The following is a 27950-nucleotide window of genomic DNA, read 5'->3' as shown; positions in this document are numbered from 1 at the left end:
TGTTTGTCAGGTTCATAGTTCTTAACGAGATCGTTCGGCCCCTCTTGGTTGAATTAATTAAAACATAATCTCCCTTGATTGCGACAGCCTCTCGCTATCAAGATGGCGTCCCTTCGACAAGTGCTTGTTTGTTAACTTGGGCGCTAATAATGTTTTAGTCAGTGGGGTACTGAGTCTGTAAACGGGTGTTTTCATTTCAATCACACTGCCGTTTACATGCAAGAATAATTACTTGTGATTGTCCTCTGGTGACACCACATATCACAGTTACAGCCAAGGTCTCCAAAGAGAAGAGCTGGAGATAAACAAGAAATGTGCTGTTTCACGTCAGCAGCGTTACAGGGTTTCTTTCAAACTAATCTTATCACACTTGCTTCACTTTGCCAGCATCTCCAATTGACACCAATGATTAGCAACAGTTCCTTCAAAAATAATTCACACCCCTTGACTTTTTCCGCATTTTCTTGTGTTACAGCCTGAATTTAAAGATGCGATATGCAGAAATTGCTACTCAATTTCCTGGTTGCTAAAATTCTAATAGTTTATGACAAAATAAGTAATATATAGTGTAGAGAATTATTGTACTGCAATGAAATGTTTTTTTTTCAGCTGTTTTAAGCTGGTGTACAAAACCTAAAGAACAAGATGCAAAAATAAAACCTAAGAACGGCAAGCATACAAATAGCGCATGTAGAACAGATCTACCACTTCTTAGACTTGCTTTCAATGAGAATGACATCTTTAACCTCTCTAGGGTATGTGGGACGCTAGCGTCCCACCTGGCCAACATCCAGTGAGATTGCAGAGCGCCAAATTCATATACAGAAATACTCATTATAAAAATTCAGAAAACATACAACTATTAAACACAGGTTTAAAGATGAACTTCTTGTGCATCCAACCACGGTGTCAGATTTAAAAAATGCTTTACGGCAAAAGCATACCTTTCAATTATTTGAGAACATAGCCCAGCAGACAAATCATTACAAACAGTAACCAGCCAAGTAGAAGAGTTACACAAGTCTGAAATAGAGATACAATTAATCCCTTACCTTTGATGATCTTCATATGGTGGCCCTCAGAAGACATTCATTTACTCAATAAATGTTCCTTTTGTTCGATAAAGTCTCTTTATATCCAAAAACCTCCATTTTGTTCGAGTTTTCTTCAGTAATCCACAGGCTCAAACGCAGTCAAAACAGGCAGATAAAAAAAAAAATCCAAATTGTGTCCGTAAAGTTCATAGAAACATGTCAAACGATGTTTATATTCAATCCTCAGGTTGTTTTTAGCCTAAATGATATATAATATTTCAACTTGACAATAACGTTGTCAATATAAAAGGTAAAGAAGAAAGCCACTCTCTCGGGGTTGCGCATGAAAAAGCTCTGTGACACGGTAGGGTCCACTTATTCAGTCTGGTCTTACCCCCTCATTTATCAGAATACAAGCCTGAAACAATTTCTAAAGACTGTTGACATCTAGTGGAAGGCATAGGAACTGCAATTGAGTCCTAAGTCAACGGATACTCTAATTGCATTGAATAGAAAACTACAAAACCCCTCCCAAAAAATTAAGTTAGTTTCCTTACCTTGTAAGCAGTCTGTGGATACCAATGCATGCTTTGGTTTTGTTTACCTGGTTACAGTTTCAAATGCAAACGTTTTAGCATTTTTGGTACAAATCCAATGCAAGTTAATGATACCTATATTAGCATGTTTGCACTTCATGTCCAAATTATATTATTTAACTTCATTGAGTTAATCAATCTTTCTATACTTTATAATGACATGAACCCAAAATGCGAATAATGCTAATGCTAATGCTAATATAGGTACCATTACATTGGATTTGTGCCACGCGTTTGAAACAGTGGCCATGGATTGCTGTCATAACTTGTCCAAAGTCTACGTATAGAAACCAATATGTAATTTGGGTGAACTATCCCTTTAACGTTGAGGGGGGAAAATCTTGACACTTTTCCTACCTAATAGCAGGAACAGCCCAATCTAGTGTTCAGAACCTGGTTATACCAGGATGTATTATGTGACATAAACCTAAAATCTTCAATGACTAATTTCTCTGAACAAGGTAAAAAGAAACATCACCAAATTTGCTGGGAATATATTACATAGTATGAAGAAACAATCATTCAAACCCCATCTCCATACTGGTTTAGGTTGTTGGTTTAGGTTGGCATGGGGTCTGAATTATTGGTGGCTTTTTAATTTATTTTGGGATTCCTCATGTCCTACTCATTGGTAGAAAAACGTTTGTTCCAAATGTGATGCTGGGTACTGTATTTATAATATTATATGAATCCTATCAATTCAAATTACCAATGTGGGTGCAATCAATTAGATTAATTTCTCAGAAATCAAATTATACTGCAACAAAATAATTTCACAGCAATGCTAGTCTAAAGAAATTATTTTAAAACAATCTGAGATGGTTGGTGTCAATATCTATTTGAGGTGTATCAACCCATACTCTACTGTGTGTCTCAGCTCTGGCAGTTCAGCTCATAGAAGTCTGAGCAGTCAGGTCTGTTTCATGTCTCTCCATCCCATCCTCACTCCCAAAGTTTAAAGAGAGAGGGGAGTATGTCACCTCTTAAAATCTTGTTAATCTACCCATCATGACCGATTTCAAAATGACTTTACAGAGAAAGCATAACATATGATTATGTTAAATCAGAGACTAGTCACACAAACACACATCCGTTTTCCAGCCAAAGAGAGGAGTCACAAAAAGCAGAACTAGAGATAAAATTAATCACTAACCTTTGAGGATCTTCAACAGATGGCACTCATAGGACTTCATGTTATACAATACGTATGTTTTGTTTGATAAAGTTCATATTTATATCCAAAAATCTCAGTTTACATTGGCGCGTTATTGTTCAGAAATGTTTTGCTTCCAAAACATCCGGTGATTTTGCAGAGAGCCACACCAATTTACAGAAATAGTCATCATAAACTTTGTGTTCCTCCATGTGCTCCTTAAAAATAACGGTGTATATATGGCAAGTTTGCCTATATGATGTCTGGAACATTGTCAAGGTAGCACATGAAAACATTACATACCACAATGGACACAGGGCTTACCTATGTGGTTGTGAAGTTCCTCAACTTTCAGAACGCAGTATTGCATGCGTCTTTCAACAGTCACGCTGCTAACATTCAGAAATAGACAGAAAATCCTAATTTGGAGTTTTGATTGTATGCTGTGTGATGTGGACTTGGACAAATGCCATCAGCTGATTTGAGGTAATGTGTGTGATTATGGATATGTTAGATCCTGCACTTAAGATGTTGAAGACAACATCTCAGAAAGACAAAGCATCCAGACAGGCTTACATTTGAATCATATTTGAGTTCTTAAGCTTGCAGAGTATGTTCCATATTCAGGAAGTCAGTGTGTATATTCTCTGAAGAGTAGGGGCATGCTTTAGAGTGTGATTAAGTGTCTTAGTACTCACTTTACTAGAGGGGGGAATAATGGGTATATTGCCAAATTTCATTCATGCCAAGTTATGGTTCTTCTCAAAATCATATGCAACCTTATACTTGTGTTCATGAGGCTGACATAATGTCATAAAGTAGGTTCCTTTGTGAGATATACTGTACTATCACAGGACACATGTTATTCTTAGCAGGACTTGGCCCCATACACTAAACAACGCCCGTAACAGATTCCAGACATAGAAAACCGAGACTGTGGACCAATGTTGATTTTCGAAAAAGAAAACACAGTTTGCTGACTTCGATCTGCCTCAAAAGAACAAGATGACCGACTTTTATCACTGTTGAAGACGCATACATTCCTTAAATTCCTTTAACTTATTGTAACCTACTTTCTTTACATTGCATTGCTAATCTCTACACGAGGATTGGTTTAGCAGCCTGCTATATGTGTTTGTTGAGAGTCCCAAACCTAAAATGGTGTGTAGCATTAATGGTCGATCCCAGGAAACCATTTGATTTATTAGATTCAGGGAACCAGCCCGTCTGTCTCTGTGAAAGCATCTTGTGGGAGGCAGAATCAACTAACAAATGGAGCAAATTCAATACATACTCCCCACCAATGCATGCTAATGAGAATGATGTCCTGCTAATTGCCAACATGTGTGCTTCAAAGAAGTTAATGTGCCTCTTTTCTGTTTTCTTGGCTCTTGCAGATGTTAACGAATGCGAGAAAGAACCGTGTAAAAATGGGGGCATCTGCACAGATCTGGTTGCCAATTACTCGTGTGAATGCCCTGGGGAGTACATGGGAAGGAACTGCCAATACAGTAAGTGCTGTGTCTTTCATGATCACCCTTGCCTGGCTCTTCTGCGTACAACTGATGACGTTGGTAGCTAGTGCTGGCAAACAGGGAAAGAGCATTCTTTCATTTTGTGAGGGCTTTAGGTAATGGGATCGTTCCATCTCCACCTCTTTGTCCATCTTTCTGTATCTAGATCCCCAAGCGACTTTGTCTGTGTGCTGTGGAGATTGTTGTCAGTATTCAGTGTTGTTCAAGATGAGTCTGACTTTGACAAAAGCTCCTACATGATTTCAGACAGACAATCAATGAGGAAGATGTTGCAAGAAACACACACACATGCATACATATTCTTAACCTTACCCAGACATCACCAGACATGGTCCCTGTGTAGGGACAGGCACAATTATAGTTACAGCAATGTGCTAGTTTTGAGTAGTCCGGTGGGAGCTGAACTGAATATTTTATAACTCAGACATTGGAGCAACTTGTGGCACCGTCTAGCAGAGATTTTGTCAAAGAGAAGGAAAAGATGTTGCCAGAGAATGTACAATATGCAGTCAAGTACAGCTGCGGTGGTTTAGTATTAAAGTTGTTGTTGAAAACGATAAGTCCACACACATTTATGTATAATCGGTTCTTGTGCTATAATTTACCTGTAGAGTGCAATCTTCTATTATTGTCTCATATTGGATCCATATCTTACAGTATGATCATATACTACATCATTTCACAATGTGTGGCTATGAGAAATGTTTGGGCTTTAGTTAGAAACATCTTGCCAAAAACAATGATGACAAAGTTTTTCCCAGAAATGCATACTGAAGCATAGTTCATGCTTTCCTGGAAGAAGACTAATAATTTCCTTCATTTCCTGTCTCTTATTTTGTGGTGAGTCAAATAAGTGAAGTCACTCATTAACAATTTTCCGGCATATCCCCCTCAGCATTGCTTATTCATAGCAACCCCTTCATATCAGTTATCAGAACACAGTTATGCAACCACAGTTTTGAGTTCAGAGATGATTACCCACTTATTTGATAAGCATCAATATTGGAAATATGGCACCACAGTGGATACCATTTCCACCAGCAATGTTTGGTCTTTTTGACGCATTCAGAGCTCAGTTCTGATTTCCGATCTGTATTTTTATTTTATTTTTATGATTACGCACTGATTCAGGAGCAGACAAAATTACTTTTTTAATCAGGCAAGGGTTGGGAGCCTTGAACTGTTTTTCAAACTGGCTTCTGTGCTTCACCACAGCCATTGCTGTGAAGAAAGTTGTTTGAGGGATTAATTGAAGTCTGCACATGCCAGATAGCAGAGTCCTTTTCCAACAGAGGGAAATATCACTACAAAGTGCCTCCGCATTTACAGTCTGTAAACAATTTAATCTAGATATGCTCCAGAAAATCATCATAATGTCCTTATGTTTGTATTTTGTAAAGGCCTCAAGTGTGAAGGTTGTCTTTTTTACCTTATCGTCATGACATTTTCAATGTCCGAACAATTTCTATGGAGCAATAACGTTCGTGTTGTAGAACATTGTTCTTGTCCACAACTAATTGTAATTGTTGCTAAAGATATTTCATCTGAATAATGGTTGGCAGTAGAAAACTCAAACAAACCATGCCTGTGAACTGTTTCATAAAACACATATCATGGAAATCCATGGAAAGTTCGAACTGACCATCTGATACTATGTTTAAGTCCTGAACAATTCTGGTATTGTGATACAAAGGTGGCTGCTGAGGGGAGAACGGCTGATAATAATGGCCTGAACGGCGCAAATGGAATAGCATCAAACACATGGAAACATGTTTTTCATGTATTTGATGCCATTCCACTTCAGCCATTGTCACAAGCCCGTTTTCCCCAATTAAGGTGCCACCAACCTCCTGTGATTGTGAAGCATGCTGCAAGGAAATCCATAACAAACTGTTTTAGTCTGAGAGCTGTATGGAGGAGAGAGAAAGTAGCCTACTCTAGGTGGTTATTTGATTATTTCCAAGGCTGCACAGAATGAGAGGACTGTTCACTGCCTCTCTCATCATCTTCAAAAGTGGCTTGTTTTTCCAAACCTTGGAGCTTGTTGGCAAAAAGAAACCTTGTTCGTTCGTTAGGCCATTTCTGGATATTGGGTCCGGTTTCCTCCCACTGTTAGCACCCTACTGTGATTGTCTCTGTGTCGCCTCAGGCTAATAGCTATATCATCAAGCAACTGTTACTGCCTATAAATATTTTGGGGGATGTCTTGAGTGTGTCATTCAATAGGGCCAGGGGTGGTTTATCTCAAGCTAAATGAGTGTAAGTGAGTTAAAGGACTGCCTTGAGGATTGGTGGGAGTTCAGTCGGGACTTAATCACCCTAGTGAATGCCCACTGTTATGATGTGTGTGTGTGTGCATGCCTAGGTGTGTGTTTTGCTGTGTGTGCATGCATCAAGTCAGTGGGTATTCACAGTAAATGAGTAAAACATAGTTCTGTTTGTGTGCAATTTTTCTTTTTACGAATCCACATATCAGAATGTGTTTGCTATTCTCTCCCCATTCCTCCAGTCTTTCTTCTCCTGAGTATTGGTGCAGTTACTTTAATTTCAGTGTGGCTCTAATTAGTTGCTGCTGTAGGTTGGCCTTGTGGGAGATGGATTCAGCTGTCACATGATAGCGATGGTGGCATTAGTGATGTGTGCTGTCGGAGGGGCTGATGTATGCACAGGGGGCAGCAGGCCGAGGCCTAGGGCTGGCAACCACAGCTGCTCTGCTCTGACGGATGCACGGCTGACAGACAGCTCATTAAAGATGTGCCTTCATCCCGACAAGGAGATCATTGTCACAGAGCTGCGTTAGCGTTGTTATAGTGTTGCTTCTACAGGATTGATAAAGTGTTAGAGCATTTGCTTGTGTTTTTCAGTGTGAAAGAATGGCTTCCCTGGCAATACAGTTTGGGAGTGGGGTGGGGCGGTAAACTGAACTGGTTTTCTGGACAGGCATTATATGATAAGGACATGGTTAATTGTACATGATGCTGCCAGAGATTCCCTGACAAGCGTGTTTTACATACGTACCCCTTTCAAAACAAATTGAATGTCTTTGATTGAGTGATCGTGTGTGTGGTAAGAGAGAGCAATAGATAGCTAGTGAGAGTTTTTCGAACAGACTGTTTAGCATTTATGTTTACAGCTGTTAAACTACGTTTAGTCAGGAAGATACACTATATGACAGTATGTGGACACCTGCTCGTTGAACATCTCATTCCAAAATCATGGGCATTAATATGGAGTTACCGTTTGCTGCTATAACAGCCTCTACTCTTCTGGGTAGGCTTTCCACTAGATGTTGGAACATTGCTGTGGGAACTTGCTTACATTCAGCCACAAGAGCATTAGTGAGGTCGGGCACTAATGTTGGGCAATTAGGCCTGGCTCGCAGTTGGCATTCCAATTTATCCCAAACTTGTTCGAAGGGGTTGAGGTCAGGGCTCTGTTCAGGCCAGTCAAGTTCTTCCACACCGATCTCAACAAACATTTTCTGTATGTATCTTTGTGCACAGAGGCATTGTAATGCTGAAACAGAAAAGGGCCTGCCAAAAAGTTTGAATCACAGAATTGTCTAGAATGTTATTGTATGTTAAGATTTCCATTCACTTGAACTAAGGAGCCTGAACAATGAAAAACAGCCCTAGACCATCCTCCATCAAGCTTTACAGTTGGCACTATGCGTTTGGGCAGGTAGCGTTCTCCTGGCATTGGCCAAACCCAGATTCGTCTGTCAGACTGCCGCTGCTTCAGAGTCCAATGGCGGCGAGCTTCACACCACTCCAGCTGACGATTGGCATTGCACATGGTGGTCTTAGGCTTGTGTGCAGCTGCTCGGCCATGGAAACCCATTTCATGAAGCTCCCGACGATCAGTTATTGTACTGACGTTGCTTCCAGAGGCAGTTTGGAACTTGGTTGCAACACTTGCTACCGAGGACAGACGATTTGTACGCGTTGAGCTTCAGCACTCAGTGGTCCCGTTCTGTGAGCTTTTGTGTCCAACCACTTCGCAGCTCAGCCATTGTTGCTCCTAGATGTGTTGACTTCACAAAAACAGCTCTTATAGTTAACCGGGGCAGCTCTAGCATGGTTGAAATATGAAAACTGACTTGTTAGAAAAGTGGCATCCTACGACGGTGCCACATTGACAGTTACTGTAAGGCCATTCTACTGCCAATGTTTCGCTATGGAGATTTCATGGATGCGTGCTCGATATTATACACCTGTAAGCAACGGGTGTGGCTGAAAGAGCTGAATCCACATTCTTGTGTGTATATATAGTGTAGTTTGCATCATGCATCACACCAATTCACCGTTGTACTTTGTAAATATCACACAAATGAACGATATGGTTTTGATAAATGGTTGCACTGATTTTTCTCATGACAAACACACAGTATACCTTACAATATTTAATGTCAGATATGACAAAGTGTCCTATTATAATCAAAACATTAGATAAGTTCGATTGTGCATCTGTGGTCACAAAACTGACTCTGATATCCGGTTTTGAAATGGCATTTAAATTTGATTTTTGGTGATTACATTGCATGTAACTCATATCAGCTATACATTAGGACTAACAAAAAAATCCAGGTGCGATATTAAGTCATACAATGAGGGGAAATCAGAGTAGGAAAAGTCCGAAATTCAATAATGAAAGAAATAAGCATCATAAAACAAATTATTTTGTAGTGAAGATGAAATAACAAAATAAAGAGAGTGACAAGAAAAAAAACAAGGCATATTGTTTTGACATTATTGAACTCTGAGTCAGGAACGCAGCTCTGGAAAAGAATCCTTGTGAAAACTCATCATGAAAATACAGTAGGTGTCATAAGTCTATCCTGTGATGTGCTTTTCTTTGATTCCGCCCAAACCGTATTTTGATTGAGGAATGAAAGGATGAAGAAAAATACAAAATTGTATTATATTCTCGGGTCTGGCATAACACGATTTAGATGGTTTCTGCCAAGTACCATGGGAAGGCAGCCTTTGGTAAACATTAGTATTCATTGCCAACCTGCAAATGGAATTGGGATTATATGTCAACACAATGTTACTATGGTAATGCTTAGCCATCACTTTAATACTAATGTTTGATAAGACAGCAAATATATTTCTTCTCCCCAAAGAAAGTTGGGTTATTTTGAAACATAACACCCTTTTTCCATCAATATATTTCTATCAGTAGAAGCAGAGGATCAGGCAAAGCTGACAAGAGCAAAGACGTAAATTGAGATTACAGACTTAAGCAAGCACAAAGGCCTTTTGGGGAGACTTGCCATTATACTCATATCTGCTCTTACAATGAATTGACCTTCTGGCAGGCCAGGTAAAGTTCTTAACAAAGTACAACTAATATACAGCAAGTAGAGAGATATGATCATATTGTACACAATATACTGTCTTCTCAGATGTTTGAGGATGAGTGCAATACAAATGAAATCAAATGTATTTATATAGCCCTTCTTACATCAGTTGATATCTCAAAGTGCTGTACAGAAACCCAGCCTAAAACTCCAAACAGCAACCAATGCAGTTGTAGAAGCACGGTGCCTAGGAAAAACTCCCTAGAAAGGCCAAAACCTAGGAAGAAACCTAGAGGGGTGGCCAGTCCTCTTCTGGCTGGAGATTATAACAGAACATAGCCAAGATGTTCAAATGTTCATAGATGACCAGCAAGGTCAAATAATAATAATCACAGTAGTTGTCGAGGGTACAACAGGTCAGCACCTCAGGAGTAAATGTCAGTTAGCTTTTCATAGCCGATCATTGAGAGTATCTCTACCGCTCCTGCTGCCTCTAGAGAGTTGAAAACAGCAGGTCTGGGACAGGTAGCACGTCTGGTGAACAGGTCAGGGTTCCATAGCCGCAGGCTGAACAGTTGAAACTGGAGCAGCAGAATGGTCAGTTGGACTGGGGACAGCAAGGAGTCATCATAGCAGGTAATCATGAGGCATGGTCCTAGGGCTCAGGTCCTCCAAGAGAGAAAGAAAGAGAGAAAGAGAGAGCATATTTAAATTCACACAGGACACCGGATAAGACAGGAGAAATACTCAAGATATAACAGACTGACCCTAGCCTCCCGACACATAAACCACTGTAGCATAAATACTGGAGGCTGAGACAGGAGGGGTCAGGAGACACTGTGGCCCCATCCGATGATACCACCGGACAGGGCAAAACAGGCAGGATATAACCCCACCCACTTTTCCAAAGCACAGCCCCCACACCACTAGAGGGATATCTTCAACCACCAACTTACCATCCTGAGAAAAGGCTGAGTATAGCCCACAAAGATCTCCGCCATGGCACAATCCAAGGGGGGGGGGGCAACCCAGACAGGAAGATCCACTCAAGTGACATGAGGAGGGATGACATGGAGGAGCACCAGTAAGCCAGTGACTCAGCCCCTGTAATAGGGTTAGAGGCAGAGAATCCCAGTGGAGAGAGGGGAACCGGCCAGGCAGAGACAGCAAGGGTGGTTCGTTGCTCCTGTGCCATTCCGTTCACCTTCACACTCCTGGGCCAGACTACACTCAATCATAGGACCCACTGAAGAGATGAGTCTTCAGTAAAGACTTAAAGGTTGAGACCGAGTCTACGTCTCTCACATGGGTAGGCAGACCATTCCATAAAAATGGAGCTCTATAGGAGAAAGCCCTGCCTCCAGCTGTTTGCTTAGAAATTCTAGGGACAATTAGGAGGCATGCGTCTTGTGACTGTAGCGTACATGTAGGTATGTACGACAGGACCAAATCGGAAAGATAGGTAGGAGCAAGCCCATGTAATGCTTTGTAGGTTAGCAGTAAAACCTTGAAATCAGCCCTTGCCTTAACAGGACGCAAATGTAGAGAGGCTAGCACTGGAGTAATATGATCAAATTTTTGGGTTCTAGTCAGGATTCTATCAACCGTATTTAGCACTAACTGAAGGTTATTTAGTGCTTTATACAGGTAGCCGGAAAGTAGAGGAAAGAGCGGTCACAGCACAGACAAAAATTCCAAATAGTTTCCATAATGTCCACAGAAACATGTCAAACGTTTTTTATAATCAATCCTCAGGTTGTTTTTAAAATATATAATCGATAATATATCAACCGCAAATGTCTTTCACACTAGGAGAGGGGAAAACAATGGCTGCCAAAATTCTGTTGCGTAAGCAAAACTCATGTGACCACTTGACGCGATGTTATCGTTCTGGCTCATTTTTCAAAATAAAAGCCTGAAACTATGTCTGAAGACTGTTGACACCTTGAGGAAGCGATAGGAAAAGGAATCTGGTTCATATCCCTTTAAATCCAGCAAAGGGAGGCTATGGAACATGGAGTTTTCAAAATAGAAGCCACTTCCTGTTTTGATTTTCGTCAGGGTTTCGCCTGCAATATCAGTTCTGTTATACTCACAGACAATATTTTGACAGTTTGGGAAACTTTAGAGTTTTCTATCCAATACTAATAATAATATGCATATATTAGCAACTGAGACTGAGGAGCTGGCCGTTTACAATGGGCACCTTTTCATCCAAGCTACTCAATACTGCCCCTGCAGCCATATTAAGTTAAACAGGAGAAAAACGTTTTCAATAGAAAGGAAAATAACAAACGGCACGCTCACAGGAGCACGCCCAAATCAGGCCTGCATACTTCCTCTGTCCTCTGACCAAAATGGCTTTCTACTCGTCGTTTTTCAAAATAAAAACCTGAAACCATGTCTAAAGACTGTTGACATCTAGTGGAAGCCATAGGAACTGCAATCTGATTCCTAACCCATTGGATTCTGTATAGGCATTGAGTTGAAAAACAGCCACATGAAAATAATTCCACTTCCGGGATTGATTTTTCTCAGGTTTTCACCTGCAATATCAGTTCTGTTATACTCACAGACATTATTTTAACAGTTTTGGAAACGTAGGTGTTTTCTATCCAAATCTACTATCATATGCATATCCTAGCTTCTGGGCCTGAGTAACAAGCAGTTTACTTTGGGCACGCTTTTCATCCACAGGTGAAAATACTGCCCCCTAACCAAGAGAGGTTAAAATGTCATTTGTCACCTTCACAAGTGCAGTTTCGGTGCTATTATGGGGTCTAACACCAGACTGAAGCATTTAGAATGCATTGTTTTCAGGAAGGCAGCTTTTTCTAACATTTTAGAGAGGAATGGAAGATTCGATATAGGCCGATAGTTTTTTATATTTTCTGGCTGAAGGTTTGGCTTTTTCAAGAGAGGCTTTATTACTGCCACTTTTAGTGAGTTTGGTACACATCCGGTGGATAGAGATTATTATGTTCAACATAGGAGGGCCAAGCACAGGAAGCAGCTCTTTCAGTAGTTTAGTTGGAATAGGGTCTAGTATGCAGCTTGAATGTTTAGAGGCCATGATTATTTTCATCATTGTGTCAAGAGATATAGTACTAAAACACCTGAGTGTCTCCCTTGATCATATGTCCTGGCAGAGTTGTGCAGACTCAAGACAACTGAGCTTTGGAGGAATATGCAGATTTAAAGAAGCGTCCGTAATTCGCTTTCTAATTATCTTTTCCTGAAAGAAGTTCATGAATTTATCACTGCTGAAGTGAAAGCCATCCTCTCTTGGGGAATGTTGATTTTTAGTTAGCTTTGCGACAGTATCAAAAATACAATTTAGTATACAATTCTTCAAATAAGTTGGAAAAATAGGATGATTGGGCAGCAGTGAGGGCTCTTCGATACTGCACGGTACTGTCTTTCCAAGCTAGTCGGAAGACTTCCAGTTTGGTGTGGCACCATTTCCATTCCAATTTTCTGGAACCTTGCTTCAGAGCTCGGGTATTTTCTGTATACCAGGGAGCTAGTTTCTTATGACAAATTATTTTAGTTTTTAGGGTGCGACTGCATCTAGGGTATTGCACAAGGTTAAATTTAGTTCCTCAGTTAAGTGGGTAACTGATTTTTGTCTTCTGACGTCCTTGGGTAGGCAGAGGGAGTCTGGAAGGGCATCAAGTATATCTTTGGTTTTTCTGAGTATTTATAGCACGACTTTTGATGTTCCTTGGTTGGGGTCTGAACAGATTATTTGTTGAGATTGCAAATGTAATAAAATGTTGGTCCGATAGTCCAGGATTATGAGGAAAAACATTATGATCCACAACATTTATTCCATGGGATAGTATGACTGTGACAGTGAGTAGGTCCGGAGACATGTTGGACAAAACCCGATGATGGCTCCGAAAGCCTTTTGGAGTGGGTCTGTGCACTTTTCCATGTGAATATTAAAGTCACCAAAAATTTTAATATTATCTGCTATGACTACAAGGTCCGATAGGAATTCAGGGAACTCAGTGAGGAACTCTGTATATGGCCCAGAAGGCCTGTAAACAGTAGCTATAAAAAGTGATTGAGTAGGCTGCATAGATTTTATGACTAGAAGCTCAAAAGACGAAAAACGTTGGGTTTTTTTTTAAATTGAAATTTGCAATCATAAATGTTAGCAACACCGCCGCCTTTGTGGGATGTGCAGGGGATATGGTCACTAGTGTAACCAGGAGGTGAGGCCTCATTTAACACAGTAAATTTGTCAGGACAATCACTTTAAGATTATGAACAGTGATTAGTTAATTGACTATAACTGCATTGGAAGTGAGGGATCTAACATTAAGTGGCCCTATTTTGAGATGTGAGGTATCACAATCTCTTTCAATAATGGCAGGAATGGAGGAGGTCTTTATTCCAGTGAGATTGCTAAGGCGAACACCGCCATGTTTAGTTTTGCCCAACCTAGGTCGAGGCACAGACACGGTCTCAATGGGTATAGCTGAGCTGACTTCACAGACTGTGCTAGTGGCAGACTCCACTAAACTAACAGCCTGCTGCACCCTATTTCTTTGTGGAGCTAGGGGAGTTAGAGCCCCATCTATGTTCGCAGATAAGATCAGTGTACTCCTCCAGCTAGGATGGAGTCCGTCACTCCTCAACAGGCTTGGTCCTGTTTGTGGGTGAGTCCGAGAAAGAGGGCCAATTATCTACAAATTCTATCTTTTGGGATCTGCAAAAAACTTTTTGTCAACCAGCGATTGAGTTGTGAGACTCTGCTGTAGAGCTCATCACTCCCCCTAACTGGGAGTGGGCCAGAGACAATTACTCAATGCCGACACATCTTTCTAGCGGATTTACACACTGAAGCTATGTTGCGTTTGGTGACGACGTGGATAACAATATCCCTATACTCTCTACACTCGCCAGTTCTAGCTTTAGCCAGCACCATCTTCAGATTAGCCTTAACGTCGGTAGCCCTACCCCCTGGTAAACAGTGTATGATCGCTGGATGATTCGTTTTAAGTCTAATACTTCTGGTAATGGAGTCGCCAATGACTAGGGTTTTCAATTTGTCAGAGCTAATGGTGGGAGGCTTCGGCATCTCAGACCCCATATTGGGAGGAGTAGAGACCAGAGAAGGCTTGGATACAGACAAAGATACAGACATGGATGCTGTCCTCAAGGCTGCAGCACACGCAGACACACACACTCCCTCATAACAATCCTCGGACATCACCGGCTCCCTGCTCGCCCAGCTACGTTGTTACAGAAGCTGGATCTGCTCTTGGTGTTGTTTTAAATGTCGCCATTGTGTCTCCCACTGTGTTGTCACATGGTGAGAATGGTCTCCTTGCTTTCCAGGCTATACAGGTTCACAGTGTTTGCCCAAAAGGTGAAGGTCACATCACATAATTTGATGACTGGTGCTGCAGGCTAACCCTGTGGGGTAGTGTTTCGTGCCAGATGCTATTGGCTAGGGGAAGCACTGCCCAAGGCTAGTCTTCTAAAAAGTGGACAGTTTTGTCAACATGCTGACCATAGTCAGTAGACATCAGTTAGGCATATTTACTGTGACCAATTTAGTATATACCCATCTTCTCACGTAAGTGTTAAACTAGGATATATTGATGTGTGTCATAAACTGTCTGCATGCTATGACAGAAGCGGGGGGTTGGATGGTTTGGGTCCATGGTTGACCTGGCGGTTGGGAACGTTGGACCGGTGGCAGAGAGGTCGCTGGTTCGGGTCCCCAAGTTGGTTGGGTGGGGGATCTGTCGATGTGCCTTTGAGCGGGGCGCTTGACCCTGATTGCTCATGTGGGTCGCTCAGGATAGGAGTATCTGTTAAATGACTGGAAGTAAATGTTGAGGGGCTTCACTGCAGGTGCAATGTGGTTTTAAAATTCAATAAAAATAAATCAATAAATAAAACATTTGATGACTGAGTCGGGCAGTATTTGCTGTTGATGTGCATGGTCCTTTTTAAACATCAGAGACTCACATTGCTCTGATTTAAGATCCAGCTCAGTCTTAAATGATTTCCTAACTGCAATAGAAGTTCTGAGAATACTAGCTACTGTGGCCAACTATTGGAAGCAGAACATCTGAAGAGAGAAGATCGCTTTGGAATAAGTAACCGCAGCAAGCTTTTCTAGGGTGGATAGAACAACTAAATCAGTCAACTGGGGCTTCACCATGTTTCATTGAAATGTACAGCTGTGTGTCATCCGCATTGCAGTGAAAGTAAACATTATGTTTTCGAATGACATCCCCAAGAGTTAAAATATATAGTGAAAACAAAAATGGTCCTAAAACGGAACCTTGAGGAACACCGAAATGTACAGTTGATTTGTCAGAGGACAAACCATTCACAGAGACAAACTGATATCTTTCCGACAGATAAGATCTAAACCAGGTCAGAACTTGTCCGTGTAGACCAATTTGGGTTTCCAATCTCTCCAAAAGAATGTGGTGGTCGATGTTATCAATAGCAGCACTAAGGTCTAGGAGCACGAGGACAGATGCAGAGCCTTGGTCTTATGCCACTAAAACCTCCCACTTCACATAATTGCATTGCCAACGATCGATAAGAAGGAGAAAAAAAGCTGGAATACTTTCTAATTAGTACAAATTAAAACAGTATTATAACAATGGACTGTAAATGAAATCACTCTCAATGTTTCTTTGTTATTAGCCACCCAGGCAACAATAGTTTTAACCCTGTGACTTCCAAACGTTTAAGTGTGGTTTCTCCCAAGTCCTTGTCATGTTCATGTTGGTCATGCCTGCATGAAAACATATGTGTTAGCCAGAGAGGGGTGGGTGTTTAGGGGATGTTTAGTCGTTGCTAGCTTTTAACTTACCCAGGTTTACAAATTCATCCTCAATCAGAAGTGCTATGTCAGTTAAAGACATACTTGTCTGTAATTATATGCAATTATGTGAAGTGGGTGCCTGATGGAAAGTACTCATTACAAACTAAGCATACGAAGCAGGTCTGAAAGCACAAGACACCTTTATGCTTGAGCCTAGCTCAACGACATGCTGGTTTGTTCACCTAAGGAGAGTGCCATAGTTAGCTACTCAGCAGTGTTTTTGCCCAACCAGGGTGTTAGTTGGGAACGCTCAAGGATATTGTTTACAGAGGCCTAAAATATGCTTTGCAAAGCAGTGTCATAACAGCCTTGTTAATGCCCCACTGAGCAAAACACTCTAATGGCATTAAAATCTAATTTTATTTGTCACATGCTTCGTAACCAACAGGTGAAGACTAACAGTGAAATTCTTACTTACATGCCCTTTCCAACATTGCAGAGAGAAAAAGGGAAAAATAATAGATAGATACATCACGAGGAATACATACACAACGAGTAACAATAACACGGGGTACCCATACAGAGTTGATGTGCAGGGGTATGAGGTAATTGAGGTAGATATGTACAGTTGGGTAGGGGTAAATTGACTAGGCAACGGGATAGATAATAAGTGGTAGCAGCAGCGTATGTGATGAGTCAAAAGAGTTAGTGCAAAGGTGGATACAGAGGAGGCTGTGGAAGAGGAAGCTGCCCCATTTTACCTCTTCAAGTCTTCAGTGGTCCTCTTAACCTGAAACACAGGGACAGATTGGTTGAGATGCAGCACATTGAATTGGTCTATTTTGAAAAGAGAGTGACATTTTGGTTTTTATTCAATATGATAAGTCAGAAGATTGTCCATCTCCTATTATCTACTGGCGTTGACTTTATAAAGTGTCCATCATTTGTTGTAGAGCTGAAGTTAAAGAAGACTCATGTCTATAGCACAACTGTTTTTCTCCAGATAGCACCAACGTATCCAAAAACAGTTATTATTGCTACATGGTCATTCCAAATCATTCCATTCCCATGGATATCAGATATCACTCTAATTGACTACAGCATGGGGTAGGTGAAATCTAATAAACTGTTGTGTGATTTGAGAGCAAACCAGATGTGTTTGCACACAGACTAGCTATTATTCAAAGTCTTATCTAGGATAGTAGGTGCTAACCACCTGCCATTTGAGGGCTGTTGTGCAGCTACCAAAACAATTGCTGTTAATGCATCCACTTAAAAGTACTGATGGAAGAGCAGCCAGAATTTGGCATATCTTGGCACACAGTTACTCACTGGAATGGGCATGTGACATATCTACCTCTCTTTATAATGAGACTTTCTAGAAATGGTTTGATTATGGTAAATTACACCATTGACAAGGTGCACATTATAGCGGAGGCACATCAAAAATAAGCACTCCAAGTTCAGCACAAGAAGCCATTTATCTTTGAAGGCATTGGCAGAGTTTCAAATCCACACATGTGGCTGTTAAAAGGCTGCTATTGTAACTGAAGATGCTGCTTAGCAGTTCCTAAGTAGGAAGAAATAAGGCCTGGAAAAAAGCTGAGTGCTCTGAAAAGGATTTTAACACTTTGGATGATTTCATTAGAGCTTTATTTGTGTCATGCCTCTCCACTTTAGCTCTGCAGCCTTGAAGGTAAAAACTATGTTGCAGTCTGTTGTCTGTGTTGATTATGTTGTCCAGGCAGAATAGTCGGAGCTCCTTTGGAGCCAGTTTGAGGGCCCTCTTTTTGGTGGAGGACTTGGAGAAAAGACCCATGGCTCCTGTGCATGTGGATGGCCCTGTAATGAAGGGCTATGATGAGAGAGGGCTGTGGCATAGTGGAAACTTTGAGGATGTCTTGGCTATGAACCGGAGCAGCGAGAAAAGTTTGACGAACACGAGTCAAAGTGACCTGTCTCTTAACGACATCAAGGACAGGATTTCTGTGAGAGAGAGGAGCAATAAAGATACAATTTCAGTTAGCGGAGGGAAAGACACAGTGTCAATGACTGAGACTCTGCCCGATGTAACGGAGGGGAGCCCAACCAAGGAATACATCTTGTTCATCTCTGAGACAGAGATGGACTACAACAGAAAGTCATGGACAGAGGAAGGAACAATGAAAAGCAGCAGTGTTGTAGAGAACGGGACTGTGGATGATGAGATTAGTCTGGTGAAGAAAGAATGCTGCCCCTTTGGTACACAGCTATACATATCTGTCTTATTACTATATGCAACCTGTATGTCTGTAACTCACTGGACAGATATGTGTGAAAAGTATGGTGGCATTCATATTTCATCCCTCATCTAACCTCATACATATGTCTGTCCTCTCAGAATGCTCTGGATCACTGGGCATGGAGGGGGGTATCATCTCCAACCAGCAGATAACAGCCTCGTCCACCCACCGTGCTCTGTTCGGCCTGCAGAAATGGTACCCCTACTTTGCCCGGCTCAACAAGAAGGGCCTGGTCAACGCCTGGACAGCTGCCGAGAACGACAGATGGCCCTGGATCCAGGTAAGACACAGACACTGGCCGGGAGACACGAGTCACTCAGGTTACTAGACAGAGATGAATTAACTGGAGTTTAGGAAGTTGTGAATTATCCCTCACTGTATTAAATGTATCTGTTTGGAGAGTTGAAGGGACTTAGGTCCTTTACAGTTAATTCGTGTTTCAGTTTCAGTTGACTGATTGGGTTAACTGGCTAATAACTGTGAGCACTGGACAAAAAAAGCTGTTGGTTCTGCTCCTGTGTATATTACTAGTGATGTTACGTTTGATACCAGAGCTCCGAGGTATGCGTCGAAATCGCTACGCAGCTAAATTCAAAGCAGTGTGCAGATTTGTGTATCGCTTTTCAGAAGTATGTCATCAATGACGTCCGAAGCTTCGTTTGATCACGTTTTTTCAAACCGTGTGTTACAAAATGCAAGATCCCACAGATTTTGCTGTGGTGCTGGTGCTTTCTTCAATTCCAAGCTGCTTTCAAACACTGACCTCTACTGCACACCGTACATTACAAATATAGTTAGGATGTTGTTCAAAAAGTTTCACCTGACAGGTAGCTTAGCAGGTAGAGTAGGGAACTATGGAACATTCAGGGAAATGATGGTATGTGGTCGAATCGCTATGAAAGCACAACATTTAGATTTTTTTTGATGTGACATGACACTTTCTGCACTGTTGTTCAAATATTTTGTTTTATTTAGTATAGTATAATAAGCTTCTGTCTTAAGCATCCTATATAATGCCATAGCTTCAGTTTTTGATAAATATTCAACTTGAATGCAAAATAAGGTTACATGATGTAAGCTGCGAACCTGGTATTCCAACTGATTTTAGGCTATTAAAGTCAACAACAGTTTTGCTTAAAACAGTGGAGAAAACGTCTCTGATAATCAAACGCTGCTATTTATGGCTGACCAGCAGATGCGCCTAATGTGCATTGTGAACAAATAATTATGCTCTGAGTAATGAAGTTTTTCAGTACAATTAAGTAAGCACATTGTCTTCAGAAAGCCTCAGTTTCCCATCACTATGTATTACCAGTGGGGTTGCTAGAGCGAATCACAGCATGTATGTGATACACCTCAGAAGTTTTTAGTAAATACAAAATACACACCCTTCACTCAGACATAAACACTTCTCCAACGTTTGTCTTAGAGGGGCCAGTTCAGAAATCTCCACTCTTCAAAAAAAAAAGCTGTTAGAACCTAAAAGGGTTATTCAGCTGTCCCCATAGGAGAACTCTTTTTGGATCCAGGTAGAACACTTTTTGGTTCCGAACCTGGTATTCCAACTGATTGTAGGCTACTAAAGCCAACGACTTACTGCTGCACCAGAGTTTTACTTAGTTTTGCTTTTTTTCTAAGAGTGTAAGGGTTTAATTGGAATTGTATTAGCAACCATGGGTTCATTACAATGTGGGGATATTGAAAGCAGTTAGTGATAGGAACTGTCTCTTATACAATAGAACTGTATTATATATATTTTTATATTTTTTCACCTGTTATTTAGTAATGTTTCCAACAAATCAAATCAGTTTATGTGATACCATGTGCGTTGGCTCTGGAACCCAGTGTAAATCTTTAACGAGCACATAAATGAGGACCCGAAGATGTGTGATGAAATTTAATTAGGCCCGCAGTACAGTGAGGGGCTGTAACTGGCAACACTGTGTTCATTCCTAACAGGTTAAACAACAAACACTATCAGGGGTTGCTCACAGCAACAGAGCCAGGTGGAAGAGAGAGAGGCGGAAGAGGGGGCGAGAGAACGTGTCAAAGAGCACGAGGAGGGGAGGGTGTAGAGAAAGAATGATCCAACTACATCATCTGAGGAGAGAGGTAGAGTGAGAGAAGACAGAGACATGTGGAAGGGAAAGGTGAGAGAAACAGAGAGAGCAAGAGAAAAGCAACCAAGCGCAAATAGTGTATAAGGAAAATCAGATATGAATCACTGAGGCGGTTTGGTTGGCTTTAATGATGCCACGTGGGATGATGATGTGGATTCTGGGAGCGCTCTGGGTTTCAGGAGAGGGACTTCTTGGTAATTGGGACGTGAGTAGAGAGGTGTAGACTTCTCTCAGCGCTGTGGAGTTTTAGGCTTGGGGGCTGTGTGTTCTGAAAGTGTGTGTGTGAGTGTGTGTGTATGTGGTTGTTTTCTCATCTGAAATCAGTTTGAGGGTTAGAGCTGGCAGCCCTGTCATTGTTCAGGTATAACACCCCTGCTCTGCGTGTCTGTCTGTTCCTCATGTGGATCTATAGTTCCTCAATACCTCCTGAATCTGCCCCCGGCCCTGTAATACTGAAGACCAAATCAATCATTCAGACAGTCATACTTTTAATAATACTGAAATAGTGTATATATACCCTACAGTATGTGTGGCTATACACTTCCATGACATAGACTGACTAGGTGAATCCAGGTGAAAGCTATGATCCCTGACGTCACTTACTAAATCTACTTCATCAGTGTAGAAGACATCAAAACTATGAAATAACACACATGGAATAATGTAGTAACCAAAAAAGTGTTAAATAAATCCAAATGTATAATATTTTTGGGAGATTCTTCAAAGTAGCCACTCTTTGCCTAGATGACAGCACCCTCTTGGCATTCTTTCAACCAGCTACATGAGATAGTCATGGAATGCATTTCAATTAACAGGTGTGCCTTGCTAAAAGTTCATTTGTGGAATTTCTTTCCTTCTTAATGCGTTTGAGCCAACAGTTGTGTTGTGACAAGGTGTGGTGGTATACAGAAGATAGCCCTATTTCGTAAAAGACCAAGTCCATATTATGGCAAGTACAGCTCAAATAAGCAAAGAGAAACAACACTCCATCATTACTTTAAGACATGAAGGTCAGTCAATCCGGAGAATGTCAAGAACTTTGAAAGTTTCTTCAAGTGCAGTCGCAAAAACCATCAAGCACTATGATGAAACTGGCTCTCATGATGACCGCCTCAGGAAAAGAAACCCCAGAGTTAAATCCGCTGCAGAGGATATGTTCATTAGAGTTAAAAGCCTCAGAAATTGCAGCCCAAATAAATGCTTCACAGAGTTCAAGTAACAGACACATCTCAACATCAACTGTTCAAAGGAGACTGCGTGAATCAGGCCTTCATGGTCGAATTGCTGCAAAGAAACCACTACTAAAGGACACCAATAATAAGAAGAGACTTGCTTGGGCCAAGAAACATGATAAATGGACATTCGACCGCAGGAAATCTGTCCTTTGGTCTTAGTCCAAATTTAGCCCAAACCGCCGCGTATTTCCCAACATGAAGCATGGAGGAGGTGGTGTGGAGGTGCTTTGCTGGTGACACTCTCAGTGATTTATTTAGAATTCAAGGCACACTTAACCAGCATGGGTACCAAAGAATTCTGCAGCGATACGCCGTCCCACCATCATTTGTTTTTCAACAGGACAAAGACCCAACACTCTTCCAGGCTGTGTAAGGGCTATTTCACCAAGCAGAATAGTGAGGCAGTGCTACATCAGATGACCTGGCTTACACAATCACCCGACCTCAACCCAATTGAGATGGTTCGGGATGAGTTGGACAGCAGAGTGAAAGAAAAACAGCCAACTAGTGCTCAGCATATGTGGAAAAGCATTCCAGGTGAGGATGGTTGAGAGAATGCCAAGTAAGCGCAAAGCTGTCATCGAGGCAAAGGGTGGCTACTTTGAAGAATCTAAAATATGAAATCTAGTTTGACTTTTTTGGTTCCTGCATTATTCCATATGTTATTTCAGTTTTGATATCTTTTCTATGATTCTACAATTTAGAGAATAGTAAAAATAAAGAAAAACCCTTGAATGAGTATGTGTGTCCAAACTTTTTACTGTATATATAGCCATGTTTTTTTTTTTTTTTTATTCACTGTGTATATATTCCTTGTCACTATTTCCGATTTTTATTTTGTATCTTTATCTTTAACTGTGCGTTGTTGAAGAGGACCTGTAAGTAAGCATTTCCCTGTTAGTCTACACCTGTTGTTTATGAAGCATGTGACAAATAACATTTGATTAAATGTTTTTAATATCATTGCATGTAAAAACAATTCAGGCAACATCCAATCAAATCAAAAAGAATGTGCGCCAAATACAACAGGTGTAGACTTTACCGTGAAAAGCTTATTTCCAGTTCAGAAAATATTTACTAAATAAACTATAGTAAAAAACATAACCAAATAAAATAACTATAATGAGGCTATGCAGGGGGGTACCAGTACCGAGTCAATGTGCAGGGGGTACAGGTTAGTCGAGGTAATTTGTACATGTAGGTAGGGGTAAAGTGTAGCATCAACATCATGTACAAAATAAGTTCCAAATAATGCTAAAAAACACACAAAATAGAACAATTGGTTACATTTACATTTACATTTAAGTCATTTAGCAGACGCTCTTATCCAGAGCGACTTACAAATTGGTGCGTTCACCTTAAGACATCCAGTGGAACAGCCACTTTACAATAGTGCATCTAAATATTTTAAGGGGGGTGAGAAGGATTACTTTATCCTATCCTAGGTATTCCTGAAAAAGGTGTCTCCGGAAGGTGGTGATTGACGTGAGGGAGTTTGTTCCAATGGGGGCCAGAGCAGCGAACAGTTTTGACTGGGCTCAGGAAACTTCCTCAGTGGTAGGGAGGCGAGCAGGCCAGAGGTGGATGAACGCAGTGCCCTTGTTTGGGTGTAGGGCCTGATCAGAGCCTGGAGGTACTGAGGTGCCGTTCCCCTCACAGCTCCGTAGGCAAGCACCATGGTCTTGTAGCGGATGCGAGCTTCAACTGGAAGCCAGTGGAGAGAGCGGAGTCGGTTAGGAGTCGGCAGCCATCCCCGTAAAACGGCAGCCATCCCCTCCGACAGAGAAAGCCATGTATACATTAATGAATCAATTATGCAATCATACAATCAATTTGACTTTGGTTAAACAATATAACTACATAACATAATGCTAATAATTTATTTGAATTGTAAGTCTCTATTGATAAACTGCGTAAATCAAGATGTAGCCTAGGCCTATCCAAAATACAGGTGAATGCATATTCAGTAGGAGTGTGTGCATGCATGGAGTTATTGAGCTTGTTTTGGCTGATTTCATGGGGCAGATGGTAATCTGTTTCCCTTCCATTTGGGACTTACTTTATTGTACTGATCAACAACATTTGTATAGAATTAGCTTATTCTGTAAAAATGTATCTTTAAGCAGTTATGACGTCATACATGAGGCAAGAGGGGGGCGTGCCCATCAGTCAGATCACAGAGGCAATAGATCATCTTTAGGAGACACATAAGACAGAATAAGTGAATTAATAAAGTTTTTGGTTGCAGTCAGCTTTGAAATCAGCATATTTTGTGTTATGGTTTGCAAAGTATCACAAACTAAGTACTAGGGTAGTGAATTGATGTTAGCTTTAGCTGTCAACAGGCAGGGAAAGTTAGCCAGCTGGAAGCTACTGTTTTTGTTCTTGCATTGTAAAGTGTTCTAGCCTGTATGGACATTGTTTTGCAAATAGTAATTTCTTCATGCCGGGTTGCATTATTCAAGTGTGTTAAACTTCTTTGCAGCATGAGAGGGAAGCTAACATATTGCAGCCCAGACTCCCATTGCAGGCTAGCAATGAGTAAGTGGAGCAGACAGGGTGCGCTATAACAGACAGGCTTGATCCGTGAGACATATTTGAACACTATTTTATAGTAAAAAAATATATAATATCATGTCTACCCAATGTGGACCTGACTGAGACAATGGGATGCTTTCAATGTTTTGGCAATTAAATGTTCACTATTTTTGGCTTTTGAATTTCTATTAACTCCTTACACTCGTGGGAATTGGGCTATATGGATAGGGCCAAATTAAAATGTTTCAAACAGAAGAACTACACTGCTCAAAAAAATAAAGGGAACACTTAAACAACACAATGTAACTCCAAGTCAATCACACTTCTGTGAAATCAAACTGTCCACTTAGGAAGCAACACTGATTGACAATATATTCCACATGCTGTTGTGCAAATGGAATAGACAACAGGTGGAAATTATAGGCAATTAGCAAGACACCCCCAATAAAGGAGTGGTTCTGCAGGTGGTGACCAAAGACCACTTCTCAGTTCCTATGTTTCCTGGCTGATGTTTTGGTCACTTTTGAATGCTGTCAGCGTAGTGTCCAGAGCATGGAGGCGCTACGAGGAGACAGGCCAGTACATCAGGAGACGTGGAGGAGGACGTAGGAGGGCAACAACCCAGCAGCAGGACCGCTACATCCGCCTTTGTGCAAGGAGGAGCAGGAGGAGCACTGCCAGAGCCCTGCAAAATGACCTCCAGCAGGCCACAAATGTGCATGTGTCTGCTCAAACGGTCAGAAACAGACTCCATAAGGGTGGTATGAGGGCCCGACGTCCACAGATGGGGGTTGTGCTTACAGCCCAACACCGTGCAGGACGTTTGGCATTTGCCAGAGAACACCAAGATTGGCAAATTCGCCACTGGCGCCCTGTGCTCTTCACAGATGAAAGCAGGTTCACACTGAGCACATGTAACAGACGTGACAGTCTGGAGACGCCGTGGAGAACGTTCTGCTGCCTGCAACATCCTCCAGCATGACCGGTTCGGCGGTGAGTCAGTCATGGTGTGGGGTGGCATTTCTTTAGGGGCCGCACAGCCCTCCATGTGCTCGCCAGAGGTAGCCTGACTTCATTAGGTACCGAGATGAGATCCTCAGACCCCTTGTGAGACCATATGCTGGTGTGGTTGGCCCTGGGTTCCTCCTAATGCAAGACAATGCTAGACCTCATGTGGCTGGAGTGTGTCAGCAGTTCCTGCAAGAGGAAGGCATTGATGCTATGGACTGGCCCGCCCGTTCCCCAGACCTGAATCCAATTGAGCACATCTGGGACATCATGTCTCGCTCCATCCACCAACGCCACGTTGCACCACAGACTGTCCAGGAGTTGCTCCTCATTAGGAGCATGCCAAGGCATTGTAGGGAGGTCATACAGGCACGTGGAGGCCACACACACTACTGAGCCTCATTTTGACTTGTTTTAAGGACATTACATCAAAGTTGGATCAGCCTGTAGTGTGGTTTTCCACTTTAATTTTGATTGTGACTCCAAATCCAGACCTCCATGGGTTGATAAATTTGATTTCCATTGATCATTTTTGTATTGATAAATATGAATATTTCATTCATTCAGATCTAGGATGTGTTATTTTAGTGTTCCCTTTATTTTTTTGAGCAGTGTATTTAAAAAAAAATATGCGTGACCACGGTAGAAATGTGAAGTGAACACTTTGGAGATTATGGGGAAAGGATCAGACCAAAGGTGATGACAATTGTTGATTTTATGTGCATGTTACATTTACTGTACTTTTCACAGCATTTGTCAATAACAAAATCTCTAAATACTCTATATACATTCAGTAAGATAATAATAATTTACATTTTGAAGTAGGTGCAAAATATATATATTTTTAAAAGATTACAAGGGTTTGAGTGAGTCTGGTGTCTCCAAGAGGCTACGTACAGTGCATTCTGAAAGTATTCAGATCCCCTTTCCACATTTCTTTTTAACGTTACAGCCTTATTCTAAAATGGATTAAATATTTGTTTCCCCTCATCAATCTACACACAATACCCAATAATGACAAAGCAAAAGCAGGTGTTTAGAATTGTTTGCATATTTATAAAAAATTAAAATAAACTTTTTTTACCTAAGTATTCAGACACTTTTATATTCAGCACAGGTGCATCCTGTTTCCATTGATTGTCCTTGAGATGTTTCTACAACTTGATTGGAGTCCACCTGTGATAAATTGGACATGATTTGGAAAGGCACACACCTGTCTACAGTCTATAAGGTCCCACAGTTGACAGTGCATGTCAGAGCAAAAACCAAGCCATGAGGTCGATGGAATTGTCCATAGAGCTCCGAAAAAGGATTGTGTCGAAGGCACAGATCTAGGTAAGGGTACCAACAAGTTTGTGTAGTATTGAAGGTCCCCAAGAACACAGTGGCCTCCATAATTCTAAAATGGGAGAAGTTTGGAACCACCCAGACTCTTGAGCAATTGTGGGAGACGATCAGGGAGGTGACCAAGAACCCAATGGTCACTCTAACAGAGCTCCAGAGTTCCTCTGTGGAGATGGGAGAACCTTCCAGAAGAGCAACCATCTCGACAGCACTCCATCAATCAGGCTTTTATGGTAGAGTGGCCCGGGATCGAACCAGAGTGTGTAGTGACGCCTCTAGCACTGAGATGCAGTGCCTTAGACCGCAGTGCCATTCGGGAGCTACGTTACAACCTTATTCTAAAATGTATTTAATCTTTTTTTCGCCCTTACCTACACACAAAACCCCATATTGACAAAGCAAAAGCATTTTTTTTTTTTTTTTTTTTTTTTTGCAAGTTTATAAAAAATAAATTAAATATTACATTTACATAGGTATTAAGACCCTTTACTTAATACTTTGTTGGGGCGCCTTTGGCAGCGATTACAGCCTCGAGTCTTCTTGGGTATGGTGCTACAAGCTTGTCACACCTGTATTTGGGGAGTTCCTCTCATTCTTCTCTGCAGATCCTCTTGAGCTTTGTCAGGTTGGATGGGGAGCGCACAGCTATTTTCAGGTCTCTCCAGAGATGTTTCATCGGGTTCAGGTCCTGCGTTGTCTTGGCTGTGTGTTTAGGGTTGTTGTCATGTTGGAAGGTGAACCTTCACCACAGTCTGAGGTCCTGAGGCCTCTGGAGCAGGTTTTCATCAAGGATCTCACTTTACTTTGCTTCATTCATCTATCCGCCGATCCTGACTAGTCTCCCAGTCCCTGCTGCTGAAAAACATTGCCACAGCATGACACTGCCTCCATCATATTTCACCATAGGGATGGTGCCAAGTTTCCTTCAGATGTGAAGCTTGGCATTCAGGCCAAAGAGTTCAATCTTGGTTTCATCAGACCAGAGAATTTAGTTTCTCATG

The 27950-nt window shown here is 41.4% G+C and overlaps 1 protein-coding gene across 4 annotated transcripts in view; it reads left to right on the top strand.

Annotated features, from left to right (window-relative positions):
- The window catches only part of edil3a (EGF-like repeats and discoidin I-like domains 3a), a 269201-nt gene that overhangs the window by 164306 nt on the left and 76945 nt on the right, over positions 1–27950 (top strand). For 3 of the 4 annotated variants that reach the window (XM_029677442.2, XM_029677441.2, XM_029677443.2), the window contains 2 exons: positions 4181–4294; positions 18803–18984. In XM_029677442.2, the coding sequence (XP_029533302.1) occupies positions 4181–4294; positions 18803–18984 (296 nt within the window). Of the gene's footprint in view, positions 1–4180; positions 4295–18125; positions 18664–18802; positions 18985–27950 lie in introns of those variants that run through there. The other variant, XM_029677440.2, reaches the window with a different exon arrangement.

Source organism: Oncorhynchus nerka, linkage group LG13 (assembly GCF_034236695.1).
Source record: "Oncorhynchus nerka isolate Pitt River linkage group LG13, Oner_Uvic_2.0, whole genome shotgun sequence".
Taxonomy (NCBI): domain Eukaryota; kingdom Metazoa; phylum Chordata; class Actinopteri; order Salmoniformes; family Salmonidae; genus Oncorhynchus; species Oncorhynchus nerka.
Note: the sequence above shows the minus strand (reverse complement) of the source record. Positions and strands in the feature narration are given on the sequence as shown.